Source organism: Eubalaena glacialis, chromosome 20 (genome assembly GCF_028564815.1).
Source record: "Eubalaena glacialis isolate mEubGla1 chromosome 20, mEubGla1.1.hap2.+ XY, whole genome shotgun sequence".
Classification (NCBI taxonomy): Eukaryota; Metazoa; Chordata; class Mammalia; order Artiodactyla; family Balaenidae; genus Eubalaena; species Eubalaena glacialis.
In genome coordinates this window covers 17787415-17811742 of record NC_083735.1, presented here as the reverse complement: position 1 = coordinate 17811742, position 24328 = coordinate 17787415, and the positions used below count along the sequence as shown (strand labels likewise).

General features: G+C 39.5%; 1 protein-coding gene across 1 annotated transcript in view; it reads right to left on the bottom strand.

Annotated features, from left to right (window-relative positions):
• ASAH1 (N-acylsphingosine amidohydrolase 1) overlaps nucleotides 1-23785 on the bottom strand; it is a 40016-nt gene extending 16231 nt beyond the window's left edge. The window contains exons 1-4 of the mRNA XM_061177227.1: nucleotides 23656-23785; nucleotides 10401-10447; nucleotides 538-628; nucleotides 42-128 (exon numbers count right to left, since the gene is read on the bottom strand). Coding sequence (XP_061033210.1) covers nucleotides 42-128; nucleotides 538-628; nucleotides 10401-10447; nucleotides 23656-23733 — 303 coding nt within the window. The 5' untranslated portion in view covers nucleotides 23734-23785. The remainder of the gene's footprint in view (nucleotides 1-41; nucleotides 129-537; nucleotides 629-10400; nucleotides 10448-23655) is intronic.
• Between the last annotated feature and the right edge of the window lie 543 nt (nucleotides 23786-24328).

The following is a 24328-nucleotide window of genomic DNA, read 5'->3' as shown; positions in this document are numbered from 1 at the left end:
GTGTGTGTTTAACATTTACTGTAGGAAATAATATTTCTTACCAACTTTTGATCCACTAACTGCACAATTTTTCCACTTGGCTCAAATGCATTTATCATATTTTTCAGGGAATTCACTATAACTTTTAGCTGAAAAATAAATTTAAAAATTGATAAGAGACATAAAGAAGTGTTGACATTTAAGATTAATACTGGTATAATGAAAACAGATATAGACCTTTTGACTTACCAATATGCAGCTAAATAAAGGAGTACTATTTAAAAACGTATATGTAAACACATCTTTAACATGACATTTGATTAACCATTTAGATGATGCATATGATATGAGATAAAGAAACAAAGGCAAAGGCTAGTAAAAAGAGCAAGACACTACAGAGAAATGACATCTTTCCTCTACTATCATTTATTGTAAATGGCAGAGAACCATGGAAAGCAGATTCTTAAAATACTTGGTACGTAATATCATGACGTGTTCTTTCAAATGCAATTATATCCAGTAAAGTCAGAAACAAAAGATTTAAGAATCATAGCATACCGCTGGTGCCTTGTCAACCATCAATTCATGCCATCTTTTGTATGGTGGTAAATCGAGATTTATAGTGTACCACGGAACCGGACCCCTATAGCTGTAATGAGAGGTGTATCATCTTGAAACGTTAAAAGCAGTTTTTTTGATGATGGTTAGATAGTTACATCTATATGGACATGTTAGAGACATATTCTTAATAACAATAGAGAAACTGGTACTCAAACCAAAACTCGCAAAAAAAGCTCATTTCCCACGCAGTGCCTCTGCCCTATGTTGTATATACAATCACAAGTCATTTTAGAAATCCTAGAATAGAATTATATGTTCTAGAAGGTTAATGTGTCATGGTGATAGGCAAAATAATCAACTTGGGCTCAAGAGCTATATGTAACCTGAATATCACTGCTAGAAAATATCTGCCCTTTTTTCCCTCCTAAATCTCTACGAAGATTTAGTCTAGGCTCTGGGCACTTCTCCAGTTGGTTTCCCAGTCTCAGAATTCCCTCTTAGACAGTCTAACACTACTGTCAAATCACTGACTCCAGCGCTGGCTTCAGTAAGGTCACTTTTTAAGCCCCCAGAGTGGCAACACAGTGTATGAGTTTCCCATGACTGGCTTAAGAAACTTCACTATTCCCTTGGTCATGCTACTCTTCCTACTGTACTTCCTCTCTTTTCTCTCTTCTCATTCTTCTGTAGTAAGTCCAAGCCCAAGCACTGTTTGATCATACCCATTCCCCAAAGTCCTACTCCTCAGTTTACACACAGCAATTTCTACTATGAGGATATAGCAACATCCACTCCCATACCAGTGGAGCTGGGCCGTATTCCTGACGGATGAACTCTACAACTATTCTCTGTCGCCCCAGAAACATTATCTTCTGGCACTTGTTACTGAACTAAAATAGCCTCTAAGGATGTGCCAGTCAGTGACTCATCAGCTTAAAGTGGCCTAAAAATAGCCAGCATTTGCTCCCTTACTGCCCTGCTCCAGAGAAACAGAGGTGGGGTCTGGTGGGTACTACACTGTTACCAGGCTCTTAAACATACAGACATAAATCCAGACTTACGTGCACAGTGGGGATGGGTTAAGGGAGTATGAGTTAGTCCCTAAAAGTCAAGAGTTGGGGTCCTATCTATACTTCTAGAGTCATGAATAATTATTTGATTCACACTGCTGAGCTTGGGCCCTGGGTGTATGTATACGGTTCTATGAAACTGTTAACCAGAAGCCACTCACGCTGTGATTTAGACAGAAAAGGAAAGCACATGCAATTCTGGAAACATACATTTAAACCAAATCACAAGATTGAATTTTGTTTTTCTCAAAGCACTTTTTAACCTCCCATTTCCTTAGTAGCTGATCTCTATATTAAATACTGTTACACTTAAATCTCAGAAAAAAGCTTTACATAAAAACAAATGAATTCAGCTTCTAACCGTGATTTCACACGTGAAATTCTGTCTCACAATTCAGTAAAATAATGACTGTTCCTCCTGTTATGGCAGGGGCTACAACCCCCTCGCCTCTCCGCCAGCACGCATTTGGATTTCCGTGTCTAGTAGCAATGATAAATCAGCGGCCCACTGGAGGCAGGCACGTTGGTGGCACTGTCATAAGATACGTGTTTTACCTGTGAACTCCAATCAGCTGCTTCTCCCCGCGTAACTTCCAACAAAACCCAAACCATGCCCCTGTATCTGCCCTAAACTCCTGATTCTTTTTCAGTCTAGGATTCCAAAGAAGAAATGGAGAGGACAAACTCATTACAGCAGAGGATTATGATTAAGTGGGAATGGGAAGACCCCAGAAGCCTCTCTACAGTAAAATCTCCACTCATCAGAATTCTTTGACAAAACTGTTATTAATCTGATTAAGAAAATTATTTTAATAGCTAAAGCTTACTATGATTTTGGCTAACTATAATCCCATGTTTCACTTCTCATTCAATACTTTTCTAAAATATTTCAGTATTAAACATCTGCACCTCAATTTCCTAGAGAAATAAAGAGTATTTACCTTATGAGAGCAGTGAAGATTACATGAAATATGCAAAAAATACTTAGCAGCATCGGTATTTATTTATCTATTTAGGCTGTGCCCTGCAGCACGCGGGATCTTATTAGTTCCCCAACCAGGAACTGAACCTGTGCCCCCTGCATCGGGAGCTTGCAGTCTTAACCACTGGACTGCCAGGGAAGTTCCACAGCATTGGTATTATTATTTTGTTTTTGAATTTTATTTTATTTATTTTTTTATACAGCAGGTTCTTATTAGTCATCAATTTTATACACATCAAATTGTGTATCAAATATATCAAAATATATATAAATTATATATCAAATTGTATACATGTCAATCCCAATCTCCCAATTCATCACACCACCATCCCCACCCCCCCACGGCTTTCCCCCCTTGGTGTCCATACGTTTGTTCTCTACATCTGTGTCTCAACTTCTGCCCTGCAAACCGGTTCATCTGTACCATTTTTCTAGGTTCCACATACATGCGTTAACATACGATATTTGTTTTTCTCTTTCTGACTTACTTCACTCTGTATGAGTCTCTAGATCCATCCACGTCTCAACAAATGACCCAATTTCATTCCTTTTTATGGCTGAGTAATACTCCATTGTATATATGTACCACAACTTCTTTATCCACTCGTCTGTCGATGGGCATTAAGGTTGCTTCCATGACCTGGCTATTGTAAATAGTGCTGCAATGAACATTGGGGTGCATGTGTCTTTTTGAATTATGGTGTTCTCTGGGTATATGCCCAGTAGTGGGATTGCTGGATCATATGGTAATTCTATTTTTCGTTTTTTAAGGAACCTCCATACTGTTCTCCATAGTGGCTGTATCAATTTACATTCCCACCAACAGTGCAAGAGGGTTCTCTTTTCTCCATACCCTCTCCAGCATTTATTGTCTGTAGACTTTCTGATGATGCCCATTCTAACTGGTATGAGGTGGTACCTCATTGTAGCTTTGATTTCCATTTCCCTAATAATTAGTGATGTTGAGCAGCTTTTCATGTGCTTCTTGGCCATCTGTATGTCTTCTTTGGAGAAATGTCTATTTAGGTCTTCTGCCCATTTTTGGATTGGGTTGTTTGTTTCTTTAATATTGAGCTGCATGAGCTGTTTATATATTTTGGAGATTAATCCTTTGTCCGTTGATTCGTTTGCAAATGTTTTCTCCCATTCTGAGGGTTGTCTTTTTGTCTTGTTTATGGTTTCCTTTGCTGTGCAAAAGCTTTGAAGTTTCATTAGGTCCCATTTGTTTATTTTTGTTTTTATTTCCATTACTCTAGGAGGTGGATCAAAAAAGATCTTGCTGTGATTTATGTCAAAGAGTGTCCTTCCTATGTTTTCCTCTAAGAGTTTTATAGTGCTCGGTCTTACACTGAGGTCTTCAATCCATTTTGAGTTTACTTTTGTGTATGGTGTTAGGGAGTGTTCTAATTTCATTCTTTTTCAGGTAGCTGTCCAGTTTTCCCAGCCCCACTTATTGAAGAGACTGTCTTTTCTCCATTGTATATCCTTGCCTCCTTTGTCACAGATTAGTTGACCATAGGTGTGTGGGTTTATCTCTGGGCTTTCTATCTTGTTCCATTGATCTATGTTTCTGTTTTTGTGCCAATACCATATTGTCTTGATTACTGTAGCTTTGTAGTATAGTCTGAAGTCAGGGAGTTTGATTCCTCCAGCTCCGTTTTTTTCTCTCAAGACTGCTTTGGCTATTCGGGGTCTTTTGTGTCTCGAAACAAATTTTAAGATTTTTTCTTCTAGCTCTGTAAAAAATGCCATTGGTAATTTGATAGGGATTGCACTGAATCTGTAGATTGCTTTGGGTAGTTTGGTCATTTTCACAATATTGATTCTTCCAATCCAAGAACATGGTATGTCTCTCCATCTGTTGGAATCATCTTTAATTTCTTTCATCAGTGTCTTATAGTTTTCTGCATACGGGTCTTTTGTCTCCCTAGGTAGGTTTATTCCTAGGTATTTTATTCTTTGTGTTGCAATGGTAAATGGGAGTGTTTCCTTAATCTCTCTTTCAGATTTTTCATCATTAGTGTATAGGAATGCAAGAGATTTCTGTGCATTAATTTTGTATCCTGAAACTTTACCAAATTCATTGATTAGCTCTAGTAGTTTTCTGGTGGCATTTTTAGGATTCTCTATGTATAGTATCATGTCATCTGCAAACACTGACGGTTTTACTTCTTCTTTTCCAATTTGTATTCCTTTTCTTTCTTTTTCTTCTCTGACTGCCATGGCTAGGACTTCCAAAACTATGTTGAATAATAGTGGTGGGAGTGGACATCCTTGTCTCGTTCCTGATCTTAGAGGAAATGCTTTCAGTTTTTCACCATTGAGAATGATGTTTGCTGTGGGTTAGTCATATATGGCCTTTATTACGTTGAGGTAGGTTCCCTCTATGCCCACTTTCTGGAGAGTTTTTATCATAAATGGGTGTTGAATTTTGTCAAAAGCTTTTTCTGCATTTATTGAGATGATCATATGGTTTTTCTTCTTCAATTTGTTAATATGGTGTATCACACTGATTGATTTGCGTGTACTGAAGAATCCTTGCATCCCTGGGATAAATCCCACTTGATCAGGGTGTATGATCTTTTTAATGTGTTGTTGGATTCTGTTTGCTAGTATTTTGTAGAGGATTTTTGCATCTATATTCATCAGTGATATTGGTCTGTAATTTTCTTTTTTTGTAGTATCTTTGTCTGGTTTTGGTATCAGGGTGATGGCGGCCTCATAGAATGAGTTTGGGAGTGTTCCTTCCTCTGCAATTTTTTGGAAGAGTTTGAGAAGGATGGGTGTTAGCTCTTCTCTAAATGTTTGATAGAATTCACCTGTGAAGCCATCTGGTCCTGGACTTTTGTTTGTTGGAAGATTTTTAATCACAGTTTCAATTTCATTACTTGTGATTGGTCTGTTCATATTTTCTGTTTCTTCCTGGTTCAGTCTGGGAAGGTTATGCCGTTCTAAGAATTTGTCCATTTCTTCCAGGTTGTCCATTTTATTGGCATAGAGTTGCTTGTAGTAGTCTCTTAGGATGCTTTGTATTTCTGCGGTGTCTGTTGTAACTTCTCCTTTTTCATTTCTAATTTTATTGATTTGAGTCCTCTCTTTTTCTTGATGAGTCTGGCTAATGGTTTATCAATTTTGTTTATCTTTTCAAAGAACTGCTTTTAGTTTTATTGATCTTTGCTATTGTTTTCTTTGTTTCTATTTCATTTATTTCTGCTCTGATCTTTATGATTTCTTTCCTTCTGCTAACTTTGGGTTTTGTTTGTTCTTCTTTCTCTAGTTCCTTTAGGTGTAAGGTTAGATTGTTTATTTGAGATTTTTCTTGTTTCTTGAGGTAGGCTTGTATAGCTATAAACTTCCCTCTTAGAACTGCTTTTGCTGCATCCCACAGGTTTTGATCGTTGTGTTTTGTCATTTGTCTCTAGTATTTTTTTATTTCCTCTTTGATTTCTTCAGTGATCTCTTGGTTATTTAGTAACATATTGTTTGGCCTCCATGTGTTTGTGTTTTTTATTTTTCTTTCCCTGTAATTGATTTCTAATCTCATAGCGTTGTGGTCAGAAAAGATGCTTGATATGATTTCAATTTTCTTAAATTTTACTGAGGCTTGATTTGTGACCCAAGATGTGATCTATCCTGGAGAATGTTCCATGTGCACTTGAGAAGAAAGTGTAATCTGCTGTTTTTGGACGGAATGTCCTATAAATATCAATTAAATCTATCCGGTCTATTGTGTCATTTAAAGCTTCTGTTTCCTTATTTATTTTCATTTTGGATGATCTGTCCATTGGTGTAAGTGAGGTGTTAAAGTCCCCCACTATTATTGTGTTACTGTCGATTTCCTCTTTTATAGCTGTTAGCAGTTGCCTTATGTATTGAGGTGCTCCTATATTGGGTTCATATATATTTATAGTTGCTGTATCTTCTTCTTGGATTGATCCCTTGATCATTATGTAGTGTCCTTCCTTGTCTCTTGTAACATTCTTTATTTTAAAGTCCATTTTATCTGATATGAGTATTGCTACTCCAGCTTTCTTTTGATTTCCATTTGCATGGAATATCTTTTTCCATCCCCTCACTTTCAGTCTGTATGTGTCCCTAGGTCTGAAGTGGGTCTCTTGTAGACAGCATATATATGGGTCTTGTTTTTGTATCCATTCAGCAAGCCTGTGTCTTTTGGTTGGAGCATTTAATCCACTCACGATTAAGGTAATCATCGATATGTATGTTCCTAATACCATTTTCTTAATTGTTTTGGGTTTGTTTTTGTAGGTCCTTTTCTTCTCTTGTGTTTCCCACTTAGAGAAGTTCCTTTCGCATTTGTTGTAGAGCTGGTTTGGTGGTGCTGAATTCTCGTAGCTTTTGCTTGTCTGTAAAGCTTTTGATTTCTCCATCGAATCTGAATGAGATCCTTGCTGGGTAGAGTAATCTTGGTTGTAGGTTCTTCCCTTTCATCACTTTAAGTATATCATGCCACTGCCTTCTGGCTTGTAGAGTTTCTGCTGAGAAATCAGCTGTTAACCTTATGGGAGTTCCCTTCTATGTTATTTGTAGTTTTTCCCTTGCTGCTTTCAATAATTTTTCTTTGTCTTTAATTTTGGCCAATTTGATTACTATGAGTCTTGGCATGTTTCTCCTTGGGTTTATCCTGTATGGGACTTGCTGTGCTTCCTGGACTTGGGTGGCTATTTCCTTTCCCATGTTAGGGAAGTTTTCAACTATAATCTCTTGAAATATTTTCTCAGGTCCTTTCTCTCTCTCTTCTCCTCCTGGGACTCCTATAATGCAAATGTTGTTGCATTTAATGTTGTCCCAGAGGTCTCTTAAGCTGTCTTCATTTCTTTTCATTCTTTTTTCTTTATTTTTTTCCACAGCAGTGAATTACACCATTCTGTCTTCCAGGTCACTTATCCGTTCTTCTGCCTCAGTTATTCTGCTATTGATTCCTTCTAGTGTAGTTTTCATTTCAGTTACTGTATTGTTCATCTCTGTTCTTTTGTTCTTTAATTCTTCTAGGTCTTTGTTAAACATTTCTTGCATCTTCTCCATCTTTGCCTCCATTGTTTTTCTGAGGTCATGGATCATCTTCACTATCATTATTCTGAATTCTTTTTCTGGAAGGTTGCCTATCTCCACTTCATTTAGTTGTTTTTCTGGGGTTTTATCTTGTTCCTTCATCTGGTACATAGCCCTCTGCCTTTTCATCTTGTCTTTCTGTGAATATGGTTTTTGTTCCACAGGCTGCAAGATTGTAGTTCTTCTTGCTTCTGCTGTCTGCCCCCTGGTGGATGAGGCTATCTAAGAGGCTTGTGCAAGTTCCCTCATGGGAGGGACTGGTGGTGGGTAGGGCTGACTGTTGCTCTGGTGGGCAGAGCTCAGTAAAACTTTAATCCACCTGTCTGCTGATGGGTGGGGCTGGGTTCCCTCCCTGTTGGTTGTTTGGCCTGAGGCAACCCAACACTGGAGCCTACCTGGGCTCTTTGGTGGGGCTAATGGCGGACGCTGGGAGGGCCCACGTCAAGGAGTTCTTCCCAGAACTTCTGCTGCCAGTGTCCTTGTCCCCAAAGTGAGCCACAGCCACCCTCCGCCTCTGCAGGAGACCCTCCAACACTAGCAGGTAGGTCTGGTTCAGTCTCCCCTGGGGTCACTGCTCCTTCCCCTGGTTCCCAATGTGCACACTACTTTGTGTGTGCCCTCCAAGAGTGGAGTCTCTGTTTCCCCCAGTCCTGTCGAAGTCCTGCAGTCAAATCCCATTAGCCTTCAAAGTCTGATTCTCTGGGAATTCCTCCTCCCATTGCCGGACCCCCAGGTTGGGAAGCCTGCTGTGGGGCTCAGAACCTTCCCTCCAGTGGGTGGACTTCTGTGGTATAAGTGTTCTCCAGTCTGTGAGTCCTCCACCCAGCAGTTATGGGATTTGATTTTACTGTGATTGCACCCCTCCTACCATCTCACTGTGGCTTCTCCTTTGTCTTTGGATGTGGGGTATCTTTTTTGGTGAGTTCCAGTGTCTTCCTGTCGATGACTGTCCAGCAGCTAGTTGTGATTCTTGTGTTCTCACAAGAGGGAGTGAGAGCACGTCCTTCTACTCCACCATCTTGGTTCAGTAGCCTCACTGCATTAGTATTTAATCAGTAGTGATCACTATAGAACATTTTCCTCCTTTACTCTGAACAATAAACATCATGAAATTATTTTTGAAACTTAGCATTTCCTGTGCCCAGGTCACCACAAGCAACATTAACTATTGACTGAACCCACCTGGTAGCGTGGCAACTAGTCCAAGTGACACAACACACACACACACAAACAAGACAGCAGATGCTAAGCACCAGTGAGCAGTAGTAAAGAAATGATAATGGGATTCAGTTGGATACAGGAGTGCCCCTGTTGTCAGTCCCTTGATCTCCAGCACTGATTTGACTGGTCAGGCTGGATAAACAGGTGTTTCTCTCCTCCCTCACAACTGCCAATGCATACCTCCAGAATCTGTGCACTTGATTAAAAAGGATGGTCTTAAAGGTACAGGAGGGATTTCCCAGTGGCGCAGTGGTTAAGAATCCACCTGCCAATGCAGGGGACACGGGTTCGAACCCGCATGTGCGCGCGTGCACACACACACACACTAACATGGAACCAGTTAAATGCCCAAGCAGGGCGTTTGCAGGGCAATCAATTCACTGACACCTACACACAAAAGGGAGTAGGGACAAAAAAGCCTTAAATGTGGCAGGTACTCATTAAATGTTCAATGTGCTGGGGCAGAGAGAGCAGCCAAGAGACACTTGCAATCAATAAGGCACTGAAGATCAATACAATGCCAGTGGTAATGAAAAGGAAGAGCCTCAGAGACCGAGCCATGAGAGAGGGCTGGAGTGTGCACTGGCTTCATAGCAACACAGAAACTGGTAACTTCTAAATACTTCCTGCGAAATATTTGCTTCTTTCTACAGAAAGGTGAGTAAATACAAAGAATTTAGTTTATTATGGTTTCACTGTATCTAGGACAGAGGCTATTTAGAAAACATAATTCAGACAAGTGTAGCACAATATATATATACTTGAAGTGCCATAAAAACTGAAATGTCATCTTGATATTACTGGTTAAAGTTGTACGTACTCTGCCTTCCCTTCCCTGCAGCAGGCTTTCAGCGAGAGGGAAGAGCAGGGATAGTACGGTTACCCTTCCCGACACACCTCTTCCTTCTTTTTCACATTCTGTACCCTCTGGACCAGTGAGCTGTTTTTATGTCTTTCCCACAGGCTTATTTAGCCACATAGGATCTGAAAAGGCCAAAACCCTAAACTAAAAATATTAATGTAAACACACTAAAACACGATATTGGCCCATCCCTATGTTTTGCAATCCTGTTTTGTCCTCAATAGCTTTGATTATCATGCCAGGGTTAATTTTTTTAATGTTTCACATGAGACCCTACACTTCTTTGTTTCAGTATGATCCAGTAGTTTATACTCAGGCACCACAGAAAATCACAGGTCACCTCTGCATTTGTCATGATAAGAAAAATACTCAGGGGTAGACAGAAGAATTTAGTGGAGAATGGAAATCCTTTTTTTTTCTCCTCTGATTTTGAAAGGCTAGAAATGGACATTTTCATCATGGGGTATTTTCATATTTGTTCAAAGTCTTAGCCAAATGCATAATACACAAACCTGAGGGAAGAAAAATTTGTCTCAGGATAGAAGACATGACTTAAGTTTTTATTCACTGTCATTATTATTATGAGATCATCACATGGAGAAAAGTCTCCATGAAGGTCAGAGTGAGTCTTGATCATCTGATGTTTACTCACGTTGGTCCAGAGGGAGGATAGGTTGATTTTCTGCAGTCTTCTGTCCACTAAAAAACAAAGACAATTAAGTTTCAGAAAAACAAACTGAGTAGGCAATCTGCAAAAACAGTTAAAGCTGGTGAAGACAAAATCAAGTATGATCTGCCACTTTAGACCATTTCAGTGCCTCTTAAAAGTCTTTTCCTCCTCTGAAAACTTCTAAAATCTCAAACCTAAGTGCATTTTCATTCAATTTGCACTATTTACCAGGTATTGTAATTTCACTTTTCTACTGCAAATATATTGAGTAAAGAGAAAATATAAGAACGTAGATGGACAGAGTTCCCTGGTGGTCCAGTGGTTAGGGTTCCGGGTGTTCACTGCTGAGGCTCAGATTCAATCCATGGTGGGGGAACTGAGATACCCCACAGTGATTTATCATTCTTTTATTACTAGTTCAAGATGCCAAGGCATGTTCATCTCCTTTCTGCTGGAGACCCAATATTGTAAAAGAAAAAAAAAATTTTTTTTAAGAAGTATAAATCCACAATAAGAGGAAGGCCAAGTAGGGAAGGAAACTACTAGAACTGTAGTTTGAGCTCAGAAAATATATCTGCAGCAAATTTGTGTGGGAATGGAGATCTCACATCCTGTTTTAACTTTTGATTGTATGGGAAGTGTATAAGGTAGCTTGACATTACCTGAGATTCAAACATTAATTGTTGTCAAAATACTACAGTATGTTTCCCATATAAGTACTGTTTGCCTTGTAATTTTAGGTTGACCTCATTAACAGCATCAAGTGTAAACTTAAATTATCAAATGATAATTTAATCATTAGCATTTATATTCTATTTCTAAGTTATTAGAATATAAAATATTAGATATTAAATAATATCAATTTGATAATTCAGTATCAAATTAGCAAAAGCTAATTTCCAAAGCCATTCAGTGTTCAATAACAGTGATTGAGGGTGGTTCTTCTTATTCAGAAAAATTTCAGTCTCAGCCTTGAGCTCAAAAGTTGTAGTAAAACTTCACTGCTGCCAACCTATCTAACTATTGAGTGGTAAGGGCAGTCAGGATATTCAGCATCTATTTCTTACAAAATTCACTCAAGTGAAAATCTATGAGAGCAAAAGAAGTTCATGGTTGAATATTAACAAAATGATAGATTTAAGTATTGTCCACAAAGGACCTGCCAATCAACAATATATTTAATAACCACAAGCTTTAAACATCTTGCATTTTCAGAAGTTTTGTACATTTGTCCAACTAAGCTTTTTTTTGCTCCACACATACTTTTACCACTGTCAACTGTTACACATCATAGCAGATTCCACTTCAGGTCTTTCTGAATTACTCAATTCTCAACTTCTTTGAAAACATCCCTGCCTGTTGTTGTTTTATGCAGACTATTCATAGAGACTAATTCTTTAGTCTCAAACTTGGCATCGGATGCTCTAATAAATGTTGATAACTGATCAGTATCAAGAGTCAAGAGAAACAACTAGGAATCATTTGCCTTGTTCTTTAATTGATGTTGATGTTGCTGCCAAAGTCCCAGGCAACTGTTCTCGGCTAAAAGCTAATAGTGTGAAACAAATTTTCTCAGGACACATTTCTTCAACTTCTACAAGCAAATGTGATTTCATCAACTCATCTTTGGCAAATGGCTTTCCTTGCTTTGCTAACAAATAAGCTACCTGGAGACTTAATTTGGCTGCAGCCTCATTTTACTTTGTAAAATTTGTAAATAAATTCTGCTGTGATGAGATACTCTAGATCTTGTTTTTCTAACCACTTTTTTCCCTAGGAGTTGGGAATACTGTGATGACTGATCGGTCTCGTAATATCAACATACACTGTATTCTTTTAGCACAACTCTAGCGTCACTGTGTAATAAACACAATGCTTTGCCAGCTAATTAACAAGATAATCCCTACTCCGCTTGGCCTGAAGAGAACGTCTGAAGTCCACTTTTCTCTTCTTTTCTTGTTTTGACGTGATAGGTCTAGACTAGTAATTTACTTAAAGATTAAAATAACCTGGTGCATTGATACATGCGGCACTTAAAATGCAGTTGAGTTATAATTGCATAAGCGTCATCTGAAGTGTGCAGAGCAGCAGTGAAAGCCACGAGCACACTGCATTCAGGCTCTGCTGCAACAACCCAACTGCCATAGTGCTGAAGCAGCCAGACAAAATGCAAACAAACAAGTGTAGCTGTGCTCCAATACAACTCAGTTTATGGACCCTGACGCGTGAAATTTACAAAATTTTGACATGTTACAAAATATTAATCTTCTTTTGAATTTCCCCCCAACTTCTAAAAGACGTAAAAACCATCCCTCACTCGCAGACTTTAAAAAAACAGGTGCCAGGCTGTAATTTGCCAACCACCACTCAGAGTACTAACACCCATACAAGTTGCCCTTGCTCTTGCTAGATGATTTCTTCAGTTTCTGTCAAGGAAAACCCTTTGAGGTGGTATGTATGTGTGAAAAAAAGAGAGAAGAGGGAGAGAGAGTGTGTAGGTTTAGTCTTTTGCTTAGCTATAATGTTATATGCAGTTCTCTATGCAGAGGTTGGGATAGGGGTTATTTTCTGTTTGCTGGACCCTCAACTAAACTCTTTTCATCCTCATTTATTATTCTTACTCTCCAGAATAAATGCTACTCTGAGCCAGGAACCTCTCTGGGATCTCCTTTCCTCAAAACAGCTTTGTCCACTTTGTTTCATCAGTCAAAACTCCTTCACCTACTACCTAAATGCCAAGAAGTAACTAAAAATCTCTCGGACATACAGAGACTCAATTAAAATCATACGCTCTCGGACTGATACTAGTCTTTGGTGGCACTTAGTTGTATTAGTTTCCTATTGCTGCTGTAACAAATTACCGCAAACTTAATGCTTAAAACAACACAAATTTATTATGTTACAGCTCTGAAGGTTGGAAGTCTAAAATGGTTCTGCACAGCTGAGTTTCCTCTGGGGCTCCAAGGCAGAATCTGTTTCCTTGACTTTTCCAGCTTCTAGGGGTCACCTACATTCGTTGGTTTGTGCCCCACTTCCTCCATCTTCAAAGTCAGCAGTATAGCATCTTCTCTCTTCTGTGGCCTCCTGCCTCCCTCTTATAAAGATGTCTGTGATTATATCGGCCCCCTTGGATAATCCAGTACAACATCCCCATCTCAAGATTGTTTACTAAATCACATTTGCCAAGTTCCTTTTGCCATAAAAAATACAAGATGAATGTACAACAATCAAATGTATTTCTATACAGTAACAATGTGCAAACTGAAATGAAACTAAGAAACTACTCCACTTACAACAGCATCAAAAAGAATAGAATACTTAGGAATAAATCTAACCAAAGATGTGTAAGACTTGTACATTGAAAACTACAAAACACTGTAGAAAAAAAATTAAAGACCTAAATAAATGGAAAGATATACATTGTTCATAGATTGGAAGACTTAATATTGTTAAGATGGCAATGCTCCCTAAATTGATCTACAGATTCAATGCAATACCTATCAAAATCCTAGATGGTTTCTTTGCAGAAATAGACAAGTGATCCTAAAATTCACACTGAAATTCAAGGGACGCAGAACATCCAAAACGATCTTGAAAAAGAATAACAAAGTTAGAGGACTGACACTTCCTGATTTTAAAACGTACTATCAAAGCTACAGTAATTAAGATAGTGCACTACCAGCATAAAGATATAAATCAATGGAATAGAATTGAGAGTCCAGAAATAAACCCTTACATTTATGCCGATTACAAACCATATATTTGGTAAAAGATTTGTCTAGAATATATAAAAATCTTACAACTCAATAATAAAAAGACAACTCAATTAATAAATGGGCAAAGGATCTGAACAGACATTTCTCCAAAGAAAATATAACTCAATAAGCAAATGAAAAGATGCTCAACATCATTTGCCAGTAGGGAAATGCAAATCAAAAGCACAATGAGATACCACTTCACACCCAATAGGATGGCAGTTATAATAATAAAACAAGTGTTGGCATGGATGTAGAGAAACTGGAACCCTCATGTACTGCCAGTGGGAATATAAAATAGTGCCGCTGCTTTGGAAGACAGTCTGGCAGTTCCTCAAAGAGTTAAACACAGAGTTATCATGTGATCCAGCAAATTACTCTCCTAGGTATAAACCTAAGAGACATGAAAACATGTGTTCACACAGAAACACTGTACACAAATGTTCACAGTAGCATTATTCATAATAGCCAAAAGCAGAAACAACCCAAGTGTCCATTAACTGATGAATGAACAAAATACGGTATATCCATAAATGGAATATTACTCAGTCATAAAAAGGAATGCACACTTACTGTACTGATAGATGCTACAATGTGAATGAACCTTGAAAACATTAAGTGAAAGAAGCCAGTCACATGTATTGTATGATCCCCTTTATAGAAAATGTCCAGAATAGGTAAATCTATAGAGACAAAAAGTAGATTAGTGGCTGCCTAAGACTGAGAAGTAGGTTTCAGGGTTAAGGCTAAGTGGTGAGGGGTTTCTTGGGGATGATGAAAATGTTCTAAAATTGATTGTAGTGATGGTTGTACAACTCTGTGAATATACTGAAGCCATTAAGTTGTACACTTTTAGTGGGTGATTTGTATGGTGTGAATTATATCTCAGTAACACTGTTAAAAAAAGAAAAAAGAAAGGTTCAGGGAAGATTGTTGAAAGTAAACTACATTTTTATCCATCACTGAGATGGATATGTATGAGAGCAGACAATGCCTCAAGTGGATTCAGACAAATTCAGCATAAACACATTATCAACAGCAGTATTCATAAAGCTAACCAGGGGTGATGTTTGGATCTTTCAGCACCCAATTTGGCATGGGCACCAATTAATCAAAACAGACTGAGCTGCAAACAACTAGTAGGACAGTAGAGGTGGTATCTGGCTGAACATCACTTGGGTACGAACAGTTAAAAGTGCCTGCTTCCAAGTTGAAAACTCTAATTCGAAAAGATACATGCACCTCAATGTTCACAGGAGCACATTTACAATAGCCAAGATGTGGAAGCAACCTAAGTGTCTATCAACAGATGAATGGATAAAGAAGATGTGATTTATATATACACAATGGAATACTACTCAGCCATAAAAAGGAATGAAGTATTGCCATTTGCAGCAATATACATGGACCTAGAGATGATCATATTAAGTGAAGTAAATCAGAAAGACAAAGACAAGTATCATGTGATATCACTTATATGTAGAATATAAAAAGTAATATCAATACAAATGAATCTACTTACAAAACAGAAACAGACACACAGACATAGAAAACAAACTTATGGTTACAAAAGGGGAAAGGGAGGGAGGTAGGGAGGGATAAGTTAGGAGTATGGGATTAACAGATACGTAATATTACGTGTAAAATAGATAAGCAACAAGGATTTACTGTATAGCACAGGGAACTATATTCAGTATTTGTAATAACCTATAATGGAAAATAATTTGAAAAAATGTATATAACTTAATCACTTTGCTGTACACCTGAAACGCAATATTGTAAATCAACTATACTTCGAAAAACACAACAACAACAAAAACAAAAGTGTTTGCTTCCAGAGAAGGGGTATGGGGTAGAAGGAATAAGCCTGGAGACGGCTGGGTTTTTTTATCATAAGCCTCTCTATATTATTTGATTTTCTTTAACTATGTACACTTTGATACCCATTTTAAAATATCAAACTAAAAAACTGCATGATTTCATTTACATTATGTTGAGGATTTTCAGAGAGTGATTCCCTGACATGATTTTAAGTTTGTTTTTTTTAATTTATTTAATTTATTTATTTTTGGCTGCGTTGGGTCTTCGTTGATGCACGCGGGCTTTCTCTAGTTGCAGGGAGCAGGGGCTACTCTTCCTTGCGGTGCGCGGACTTCTCATTGCGGTGGCTTCTCTTGTTGCGGAGCACGGGTTTCAGTAGTTGTGGCACGCGGGCTCAGTAGTTGAGGCTCATGGGCTCTAGAGTGCAGGCTCAGTAGTTGTGGCGCACGGGCTTAGTTGCTCCGCGGCATGTGGGATCTTCCCGTACCAGGGCTCGAACCCATGTCCCCTGCATTGGCAGGCGGATTCTTAACCACTGCACCACCAGGCAAACCCTGATTTTAAGTATTTTTAGTTGTCAGTATCTAAAATTATGTTAAGATAACAACATATGACTGCATTGGAGGGCAGGGTATTCTAAATTCACTAGTCCTTGCTTAGTGAAATTGGAAATGGGACACCAAAAAGCAAACTCTACTTAAGAACATCTTGATTTAAAACTACGAATTTTCCAAACAGCACTTAATAAGAAGGGCAAGTATTAACTTTAGAAATACAACTCTTACTTCATTCTAATTTATTCACTATAAGATTCTTCTAAATATCAGAGCTTTCGGTGAGTTTAAAATGTGATTTGATTCACAAAAATCTAATTTATGCCCTTTTTACTGAATTTCAAGTTTTCAGGAACTTTAGGGTCATGGGGTCATGTTCTGGATGCAAGGCCCAGCTCCATTAGTGACAAGGTTACACAGCAGGTGACAGAGCCCCAGTTCAGGCTCCCCCTGATCTCTCCCATAGCTTCCCACAGAGATAACAAGAAAACCTCAATTTAATTCCTAATAGGGAACAATCTGCATTTCCTTCAGGGCTTTTGATGATCACTAGAATCAACTCAGTGAGTAAATGAAATGTAATGACGCTCATCTTTCCCTAGTAATTTTATCTGCATGACCTGGGTTCCAAAGCCAATATAAAATTAAACTACAAGGCATATTTCTTACGACTGTAGGGAAGTTACAAGTGCTCTATCAAATATTAGGAGAGAGTTCAACTGCCCCAGAGGTAACAGAGCAACCTAATCATACATGCAAGAGACTGAGGTTGATAAAACATTTTACTATGATAATGCTAACAGCAATAAATAAACATGAAATACAAAGACATGAAATCTGCATAGAAATTGGCTGTAAGAGTAAAGCGTAAATGTGATTTTAAGTTTTAAAGCTAGCAGCCATAAGATCAGGGTATTTCAGGTGTTCATAAGGTACTGACACTGAAGTCATTTTTTTTTGTTTTTAAAATTTTTTAATTTTTTTATTGAAGTAGAGTTGATTTACAATATTATATTAGTTTCAGGTATACAGCATAGTGATTCAAATTTTTATAGATTATACTCTATTTAAAGTTATTATAAAATATTCACTATATTCCCTGTAGCTTATTTATTTTATATATAGTAGTTTCTATCTCTTAATCCCCTACTCCTTATTTGCCTCTCCCCCTTCCCTCTCTCCACTTGTAACCACTAGTTTGTTCTCTATATCTGTGAGTCTGTTTCTGTTTTGCTATATTCTTTTGTTTGTTTTATTTTTTAGATTCCTTGTATAAGCGATAACATACGGTATTTGTCTTTGACTTATTTCACTAAGCATAATAGCCTCTAACGACAGTCATTTTAAACAAAAAGATTAGATTTGGGGTAGAGTGGAGACAGGTACATCCTTACTTTCAAGGGAGACCTCAACAGGGAAAGACAGCTTCAAAAATCTATGTACAGACTTGAAATAAAATTACAGTGAGCTCATTTGTTATTTAAAGTTTCTTACTATCTCCAAATTTAACTATACATGGTTTTAATAATAGACAACCTTATCAAGGTAAGTAAAAATTTAAACAGATGATAGGTATAGAATGTAAATAGATGAAAGGGAGCGATATTAGGTAGTCAACTTGGTATACTGTGCTACCTTGTCAAAGGGTGAAAAAATACAACCAACTTAAAATCTCAATCTTTCACGTATGTGCGCTCTCATTTTTGCTTCCTAAAGCCAAAGAAAGTGGTGAAAATCTCTGTAAAATGTTTTCTTAATATTTCCTGAGTCAGCGAATTATCTAATTATTCTAGTTATTTCATAAGAACTTGAACGTCTTCAAAATTAATCAGTCTTTACGTCCTCCCCACTCACTAAAAAGAAACTAACTACAGAGCTACTTGACATAACTATATTTAGGAAAATAAAATATAAAGTGAAAATTATTCCGTTAGCAACCCGAACGCTCCATGCCTAAAAGAAATGAGATAATTCATCCAGCTCCCTAAAATATTTGAGTCCTCTGGAATGAGAACCTCAATGAAATGTATGCTTCTAAGACTGTACAAAAGAGTTCAGAAAGCCCTCATGTGCTTGTCTTATTCACATAACCAGAAAAAGGCAATGAAAGGTGATTTAATTATATAGCTCACACCAGTGTTCTTACCATCAGAAAAGAAGCTGAACAATTTCAGCAAGACTTCTTTCTTCCTTCCTTCCTTCCTCCCTTCCTTCCTTTCCTTCCTTTCTTTCCTTTTCCTTCTTTCTTTTGTTTCCTTCCTTCCTTCCTTTTAGTCCTTTATTCATTTATGGCCGCATTGGGTCTTTGTTGCTGCGCGTGGGGGCTATTCTTCGTTGTGGTGCACGGGCTTCTCATTGCGGTGGCTTCTCTGGTTGCGGAGCACGGACTCTAGGAGCGCGGGCTTCAGTAGTTGTGGCACGCAGGCTCTAGAGTGCAGGCTCAGTAGTTGTGGCACGGGGGCTCAGTAGTTGTGGCACGGGGGCTCAGTTGGCGCACGGGCTTAGTTGCTCCACAGCATGTGGGATCTTCCCGGACCAAGGCTTGAACCTGTGTCCCCTGCATTGGCAGGTGGATTCTTAACCACTGCGCCACCAGGGAAGTCCAGCAAGACAATTTCAATTCAATTCTTTAATTCACCGACAACTATTTTCTAAATAAGATTTGTTTCTTAAAGTGTTCTCTATGTAAGACAGAGCAGACACATATTCAAGACACACTTGAATAAGAAAAGGCACGTTTTCTTGCATATATAACAAATTCAAATGAGCATGCAAAGTTTTTCACTTGTTTTCTGACCTCTGATGGAATGGTACCCTATTAAATTGAGAATATTTAGGTAAAAGACATGTGAACAAACTCTCCATAAGGGCAAAGACCTCTCTATCTTGTTCACTGACCTGTTCCCAGCATCTGTAACAGTCTGGCACAGAGTAGGCGTGCAGTATTTGTTGACTAACCAAACATATGGTATCTGCGTATTCCTTCCTTTAAAGTACTGGGTGGAAAGCAAATGCAGTACAGTAAAACTGGCCAGGCCAGATGGGGTTTAGGTGATTTGGGAAAACTTTGTAAAAATCATTGCTAAAACCTGATTCAGTGGCTAATGTCAACAACGTTATTACTCACTTGAAAAGCTAATGCATAAAAATAAGTTCGATTCAGCAATTCACTACTGAGCCAGTGTGTTTAATTTTCACACATTTTAGGGATCTGCTTAGATTTATTACTGAGAACAGTCATCTCGTCTACTCTGATTCCTTTCCTTCTGATCACTCCATAGGCTACTGCAATCTATTTTCTGCTCCCAACATGCTCTGGCCAAGGTGACCAATGACCTCTAGGTGCCAAGCACAACAGATACTAGACATCTCAATGGCATTCAACACAGGTGACCTGTCCCTCTCTCCCCTGAGCTTCCCTAACACTCGCTCTCCAGTTCTGGCTGCTGCTTTAACTTTGCCAGTTCTTCCTGACCTGACACATGCCTGTCCCCTGAGCCTTTGACTAAGCCTCTTCTTCTCTTCTCTTCTATCTGCTCACTGTTCAATCCAGCGGGCTTCAAATAATATGCCTACAACTTCCAATATCCTCTTCTGAGCTCCTGTCCCAAAGGTCTGCTGGGTATCCTGGTGCCATCTGAAATTCGACATAACCAGAGTGAAAAATGATCTTCATTCTTCCCTCCTCATATTCCTGGGTAGTGATGCCACCATTCTCCCAGCTGAGCACTTCAGAAAGGTGCCAGTATCTCCTCCCCATCCAACCCCTCCTTCTTCTCATTCTACCTCCGAATCTTCTCCAGAACCATCCACTTCTTTCCTTTTCCACTAGCACAACCCTCCTGTAAGTCACCCCTGGACCAGTCTCCTCAGATCCACCCTTGCTCCCTGCCAATCCAAACTGATCTTCTGAAAGTGAGAAATTCATCACATCTTGTTTAAAACCAGTCAACAGCTTCCCATTGTTTTTAGGATGAATTCCAAAATCCTTAACAAGGTCTACAGGGCCCTGGATGATGTCATCTCCATCTCCCTCTCCAGATTTTCTTGCACCACTTCTGTCACCACCATCTCTCTTTTTAAAATATTTTTTAAATTTATTTTTTATGGACATAATATTGGTTTATAACATAAGTTTCCAGTACACATTATATTTCTACTTCTGTATACACTACAGCGTGCTTACCGCCAAAATTTTAGTTTCCATCCATCACGATACAATTGATCCCCTTTACTCATTTCACCCTCCCTCTGCCCCTTTCCCTCTGGTAACCACTATGCTGCTGTTCTCTGTATCTATGTGTTTGTTTTTGTTTGGTTTGTTCATTTATTTTGTTTGTTTGTTTCCACATTTGAGTAAATCATACGGTATGTGTCTTTCTCCGTCTGATTTATTTCACCCAGCATAATTCTTTCAATATCCGTACATGTTGTTACATATGGCGAGATTTCATCTTTTTTTTATGGCTGACTAGTATTCCATCGTGTGTGGTGGGTGTGTGTGTGTGAGCATGAGAATCACATCTTCTTTATCCATTCATCCATTCATGGGCACTTAGGTTGTGTCCATGTCTTGGCTCTTGTAAATAATGCTGCAATGAACATGGGGATGCAAATATCTTTTCAAATTAGTGTTTTCGTTTTCTTTGGATAAATACCCAGAAGTGGGATAGCTTGTCACCACCATCTCTTAATAGAATCAAATAACTCAAGAAGACCTTAAAATATGCCATAGTCTGAAATGCCTCAAAAACAAAACAGAACAAAATCCACAGACATTCCAAATCCAATTTTTGTTTGTAATTTAAAGCCAGTTCCCACTATCATATTTATCAAAAGTAGTTTTGAAATATATTTTGTTACTATGTGTGGCTACAAACAGTTTATCATAGAACAATTCAAAATGAAAAAAAATGCTTATTCTTGTCAAAGGATGAGATCACTGAACTTCTGTGAAGTTCCCAAAATCCTGTCAGCCAGTGGCTCCCAGATTTTCCAGATCAGTTAAAAAACTGAGAGCGGCCCAGCACAGGGGAGTCCCAGTTTTTGTTCTCCAAAGTGAAGATGTTAAAACAAACAAAACAAAACAACTCACACACATAAAAGAACATTTTAACAACAAAAATTGGAAGGTCAAAAAAAAAAAAATTGGAAGGTCATAATCAGAATAAAAGCTAACATTCTAAATTAATAATTTCAAGGCCTCATTTTTCTCATTTCATTAAAGACTTGTGAAAGCAGCTTCCCAAACTGACACCAGAGGCCAGACTAGAATTTGACAACCACTGTTCCAGATAAGAACTATTAAATTCATGGAGGGGTTGTTGTTTTTTCCTGTTCTACAAATACCTTTTAAAGTACTTTTGCTTGAAAAAATAAAGTACTGAGAAAGAAAATAAAAGGCAGACATTGACATATGAAACTGTTCTGAGGTCCACAACTAGACCTCTCAGTATTATCACTTGCTGATCCGACACTCAAAAGCCAGGCCATTTCTGTTCTCTTGTTAGACACAACCAAACTCACAGAATACCTACCTCACTGAAGGTGAATCTGAGACATGATCAAATGAGACAAAGCAAGGCCACTTCATGACTCTGTCTAAGCACAGACAAAAACAAAGGTACCTGTAACACGCAAACACCTCCTTCTCTTGCTAAACAAATAACTGTTTCTTCTTTACCCATAGTGTTGCCTCACTTTCTAAAAGCAACCAATCTAGAGCAAACCACCGATTCCTTAGACCTGCCCCTGAAACACACAAAGTCCAAATTATAAAACAGGTTTTTCCTAATGCCCTTTTACTGAGAGGCCCCACGGTTGCCCATGGCATGCATTCTCATTCACTGCAAAATAATAAACCCAATTTCTTCAACTACAGGTGTTTCCTGGGGTCTTTGGTTGAAAGCATAGACAGTATCAAAGTATAAAATTCTTTAAAAATTCCCATAATCCCAACCACTTTAAAGCAAATTAATTCCCTACCCACACTAAAGCAGACTAATTTTATTTTTCCTTATACCCTTCCAATCCTCACCCACATGTATATACTGTGTATTTTTCTGTTACTGAAATCGCTGTGTATACTATTTTGTATTCTATTTTTACTTGCTTTATCTTGCATCAATTTTGAATGGCTGAGTAATATCTCACCACGATCTTATTCTTAAAGCTTTTCTCCACAGAGAAATAAAAGAATAAAAGAGGAGAATGCACATCTTGCTCCCAATGTCAATGTTCTACCTAAACTATTCAAAAACACCCTCACCTAGTCTTAGGTCACATGCACCCAAGTTCCTATTTATCTGATCTGTTGATAAGAAAAATGCAGTCTTATTGCTTTTAAAGAAGAGAATTATGCAAGAGCACCAGACCGGGTGTCCAGAGGCTTGAGTTCAATCATGCTTCCAAAAACAATACTGTGACCTCTGGCTAGACATTTTCTCACTCGGAATTTACTTCCTCCCTTGCAAAGTAAGAGTGAAACTGGTCCCTCATTGTCTCTTGTAGTTATCAAGTCTGTGTTCCTGCTACTTCCCTCAAGGGGAAATAGCCACAGGCCCAGTGTTCTCTTGACTCGGCGATAAAGGCCAGGCATCCACATCTGGGTTGGCCTGGGCTGCTCCCATTGCCCTGACTGGGGATGCCTCTTGCCCTTTCCCAGGGCCCTCAGGATCCTTAGCTAATACTTTTCCTTCAGCACCTCGTCACCAGGCAGAGGATGCCAAAGTCCTCAGAAAGTTCGTCATTTAATCATGTACACAAATCAACTGTAACTTTTTCTCTTACAGTTCTGGATGCTCGAGGCTGGTACTGGTAGAACAGAGGCAATCCATCAAACGTGAGGGTATGCAAATCATAATCACCAGTCGGCAGAGATAGGATTTCCCCAAAAGGTTTCCTTGTTCCAGCTTGTACCGAATCAACCCGCGGTGAAATTCGCCAGCCCGCTCTGCACCCACACCTCTGCTCAGGAAAACACCGACCCCTGTAAAGATGCTGCCGGGACTAGGTGTCCCTCAAGCCCCGCCGACCCCGCACCTGAGCCCCCCGCTTCTCCGTGCTCCCGCGCGCCCCTCTCCGCGCCCTCGACTCCAGCTCACCCACCGGTGGCACATGCTGCGCCACCGAGCAGGTGACGGTCACGCTCAGTAAGACGAAGGTTAGGCGACTCCAGCCCAGCATCGCTCCTGCCGCGAACGCCGCTGCAAAGGACGCCAGATGAGGCCGCACGAAGTACCACCTGAGCTCAGAGCAGACCACGCCCCCGCCGCCGCGTGACCCGCGGGCTGGACCGCACCACGCGAGGCGGGGGGAGACGGGCGCGCAGGAGATGGAGAGGGCCGGGCTTTTCGGTGACACGGCAGGACAAGGGAGCCTTCAAACAGGAAGAACGAACCCACAGGATGGGGGTCAGCGCTCGCGTTAGGACCGTGGTGTTTGTCGGTCCCCTCCACCCCCCCCACTGCTCCGCGGGCAATGGTTTCGCCGAGCCCGAGCCCCAGCCTCAGCTCCGCCCCGGCGGGTGGGGCTGAGGAACTTCTAGCCGGAGAGCTGCCCCACGAAGGGCCGCGCCCACCCCTGAGCTTGGGGATGGGCGCCTTCTTCTCCGACTCCTCTGCCGGCCAGGTGCGGCCGTGCAGCGTACGCAAACGGCCCAGGGCGAAGTCTGCCTTCGGGCAGCTCGGTACCAAAAGCCCACGAAACGGGCGCAAGCCACGAGAGTCTCAAAACGCGGCGTATCACGCGAACGCGACCCGTCTTTGCGCTCTAAGGAGAG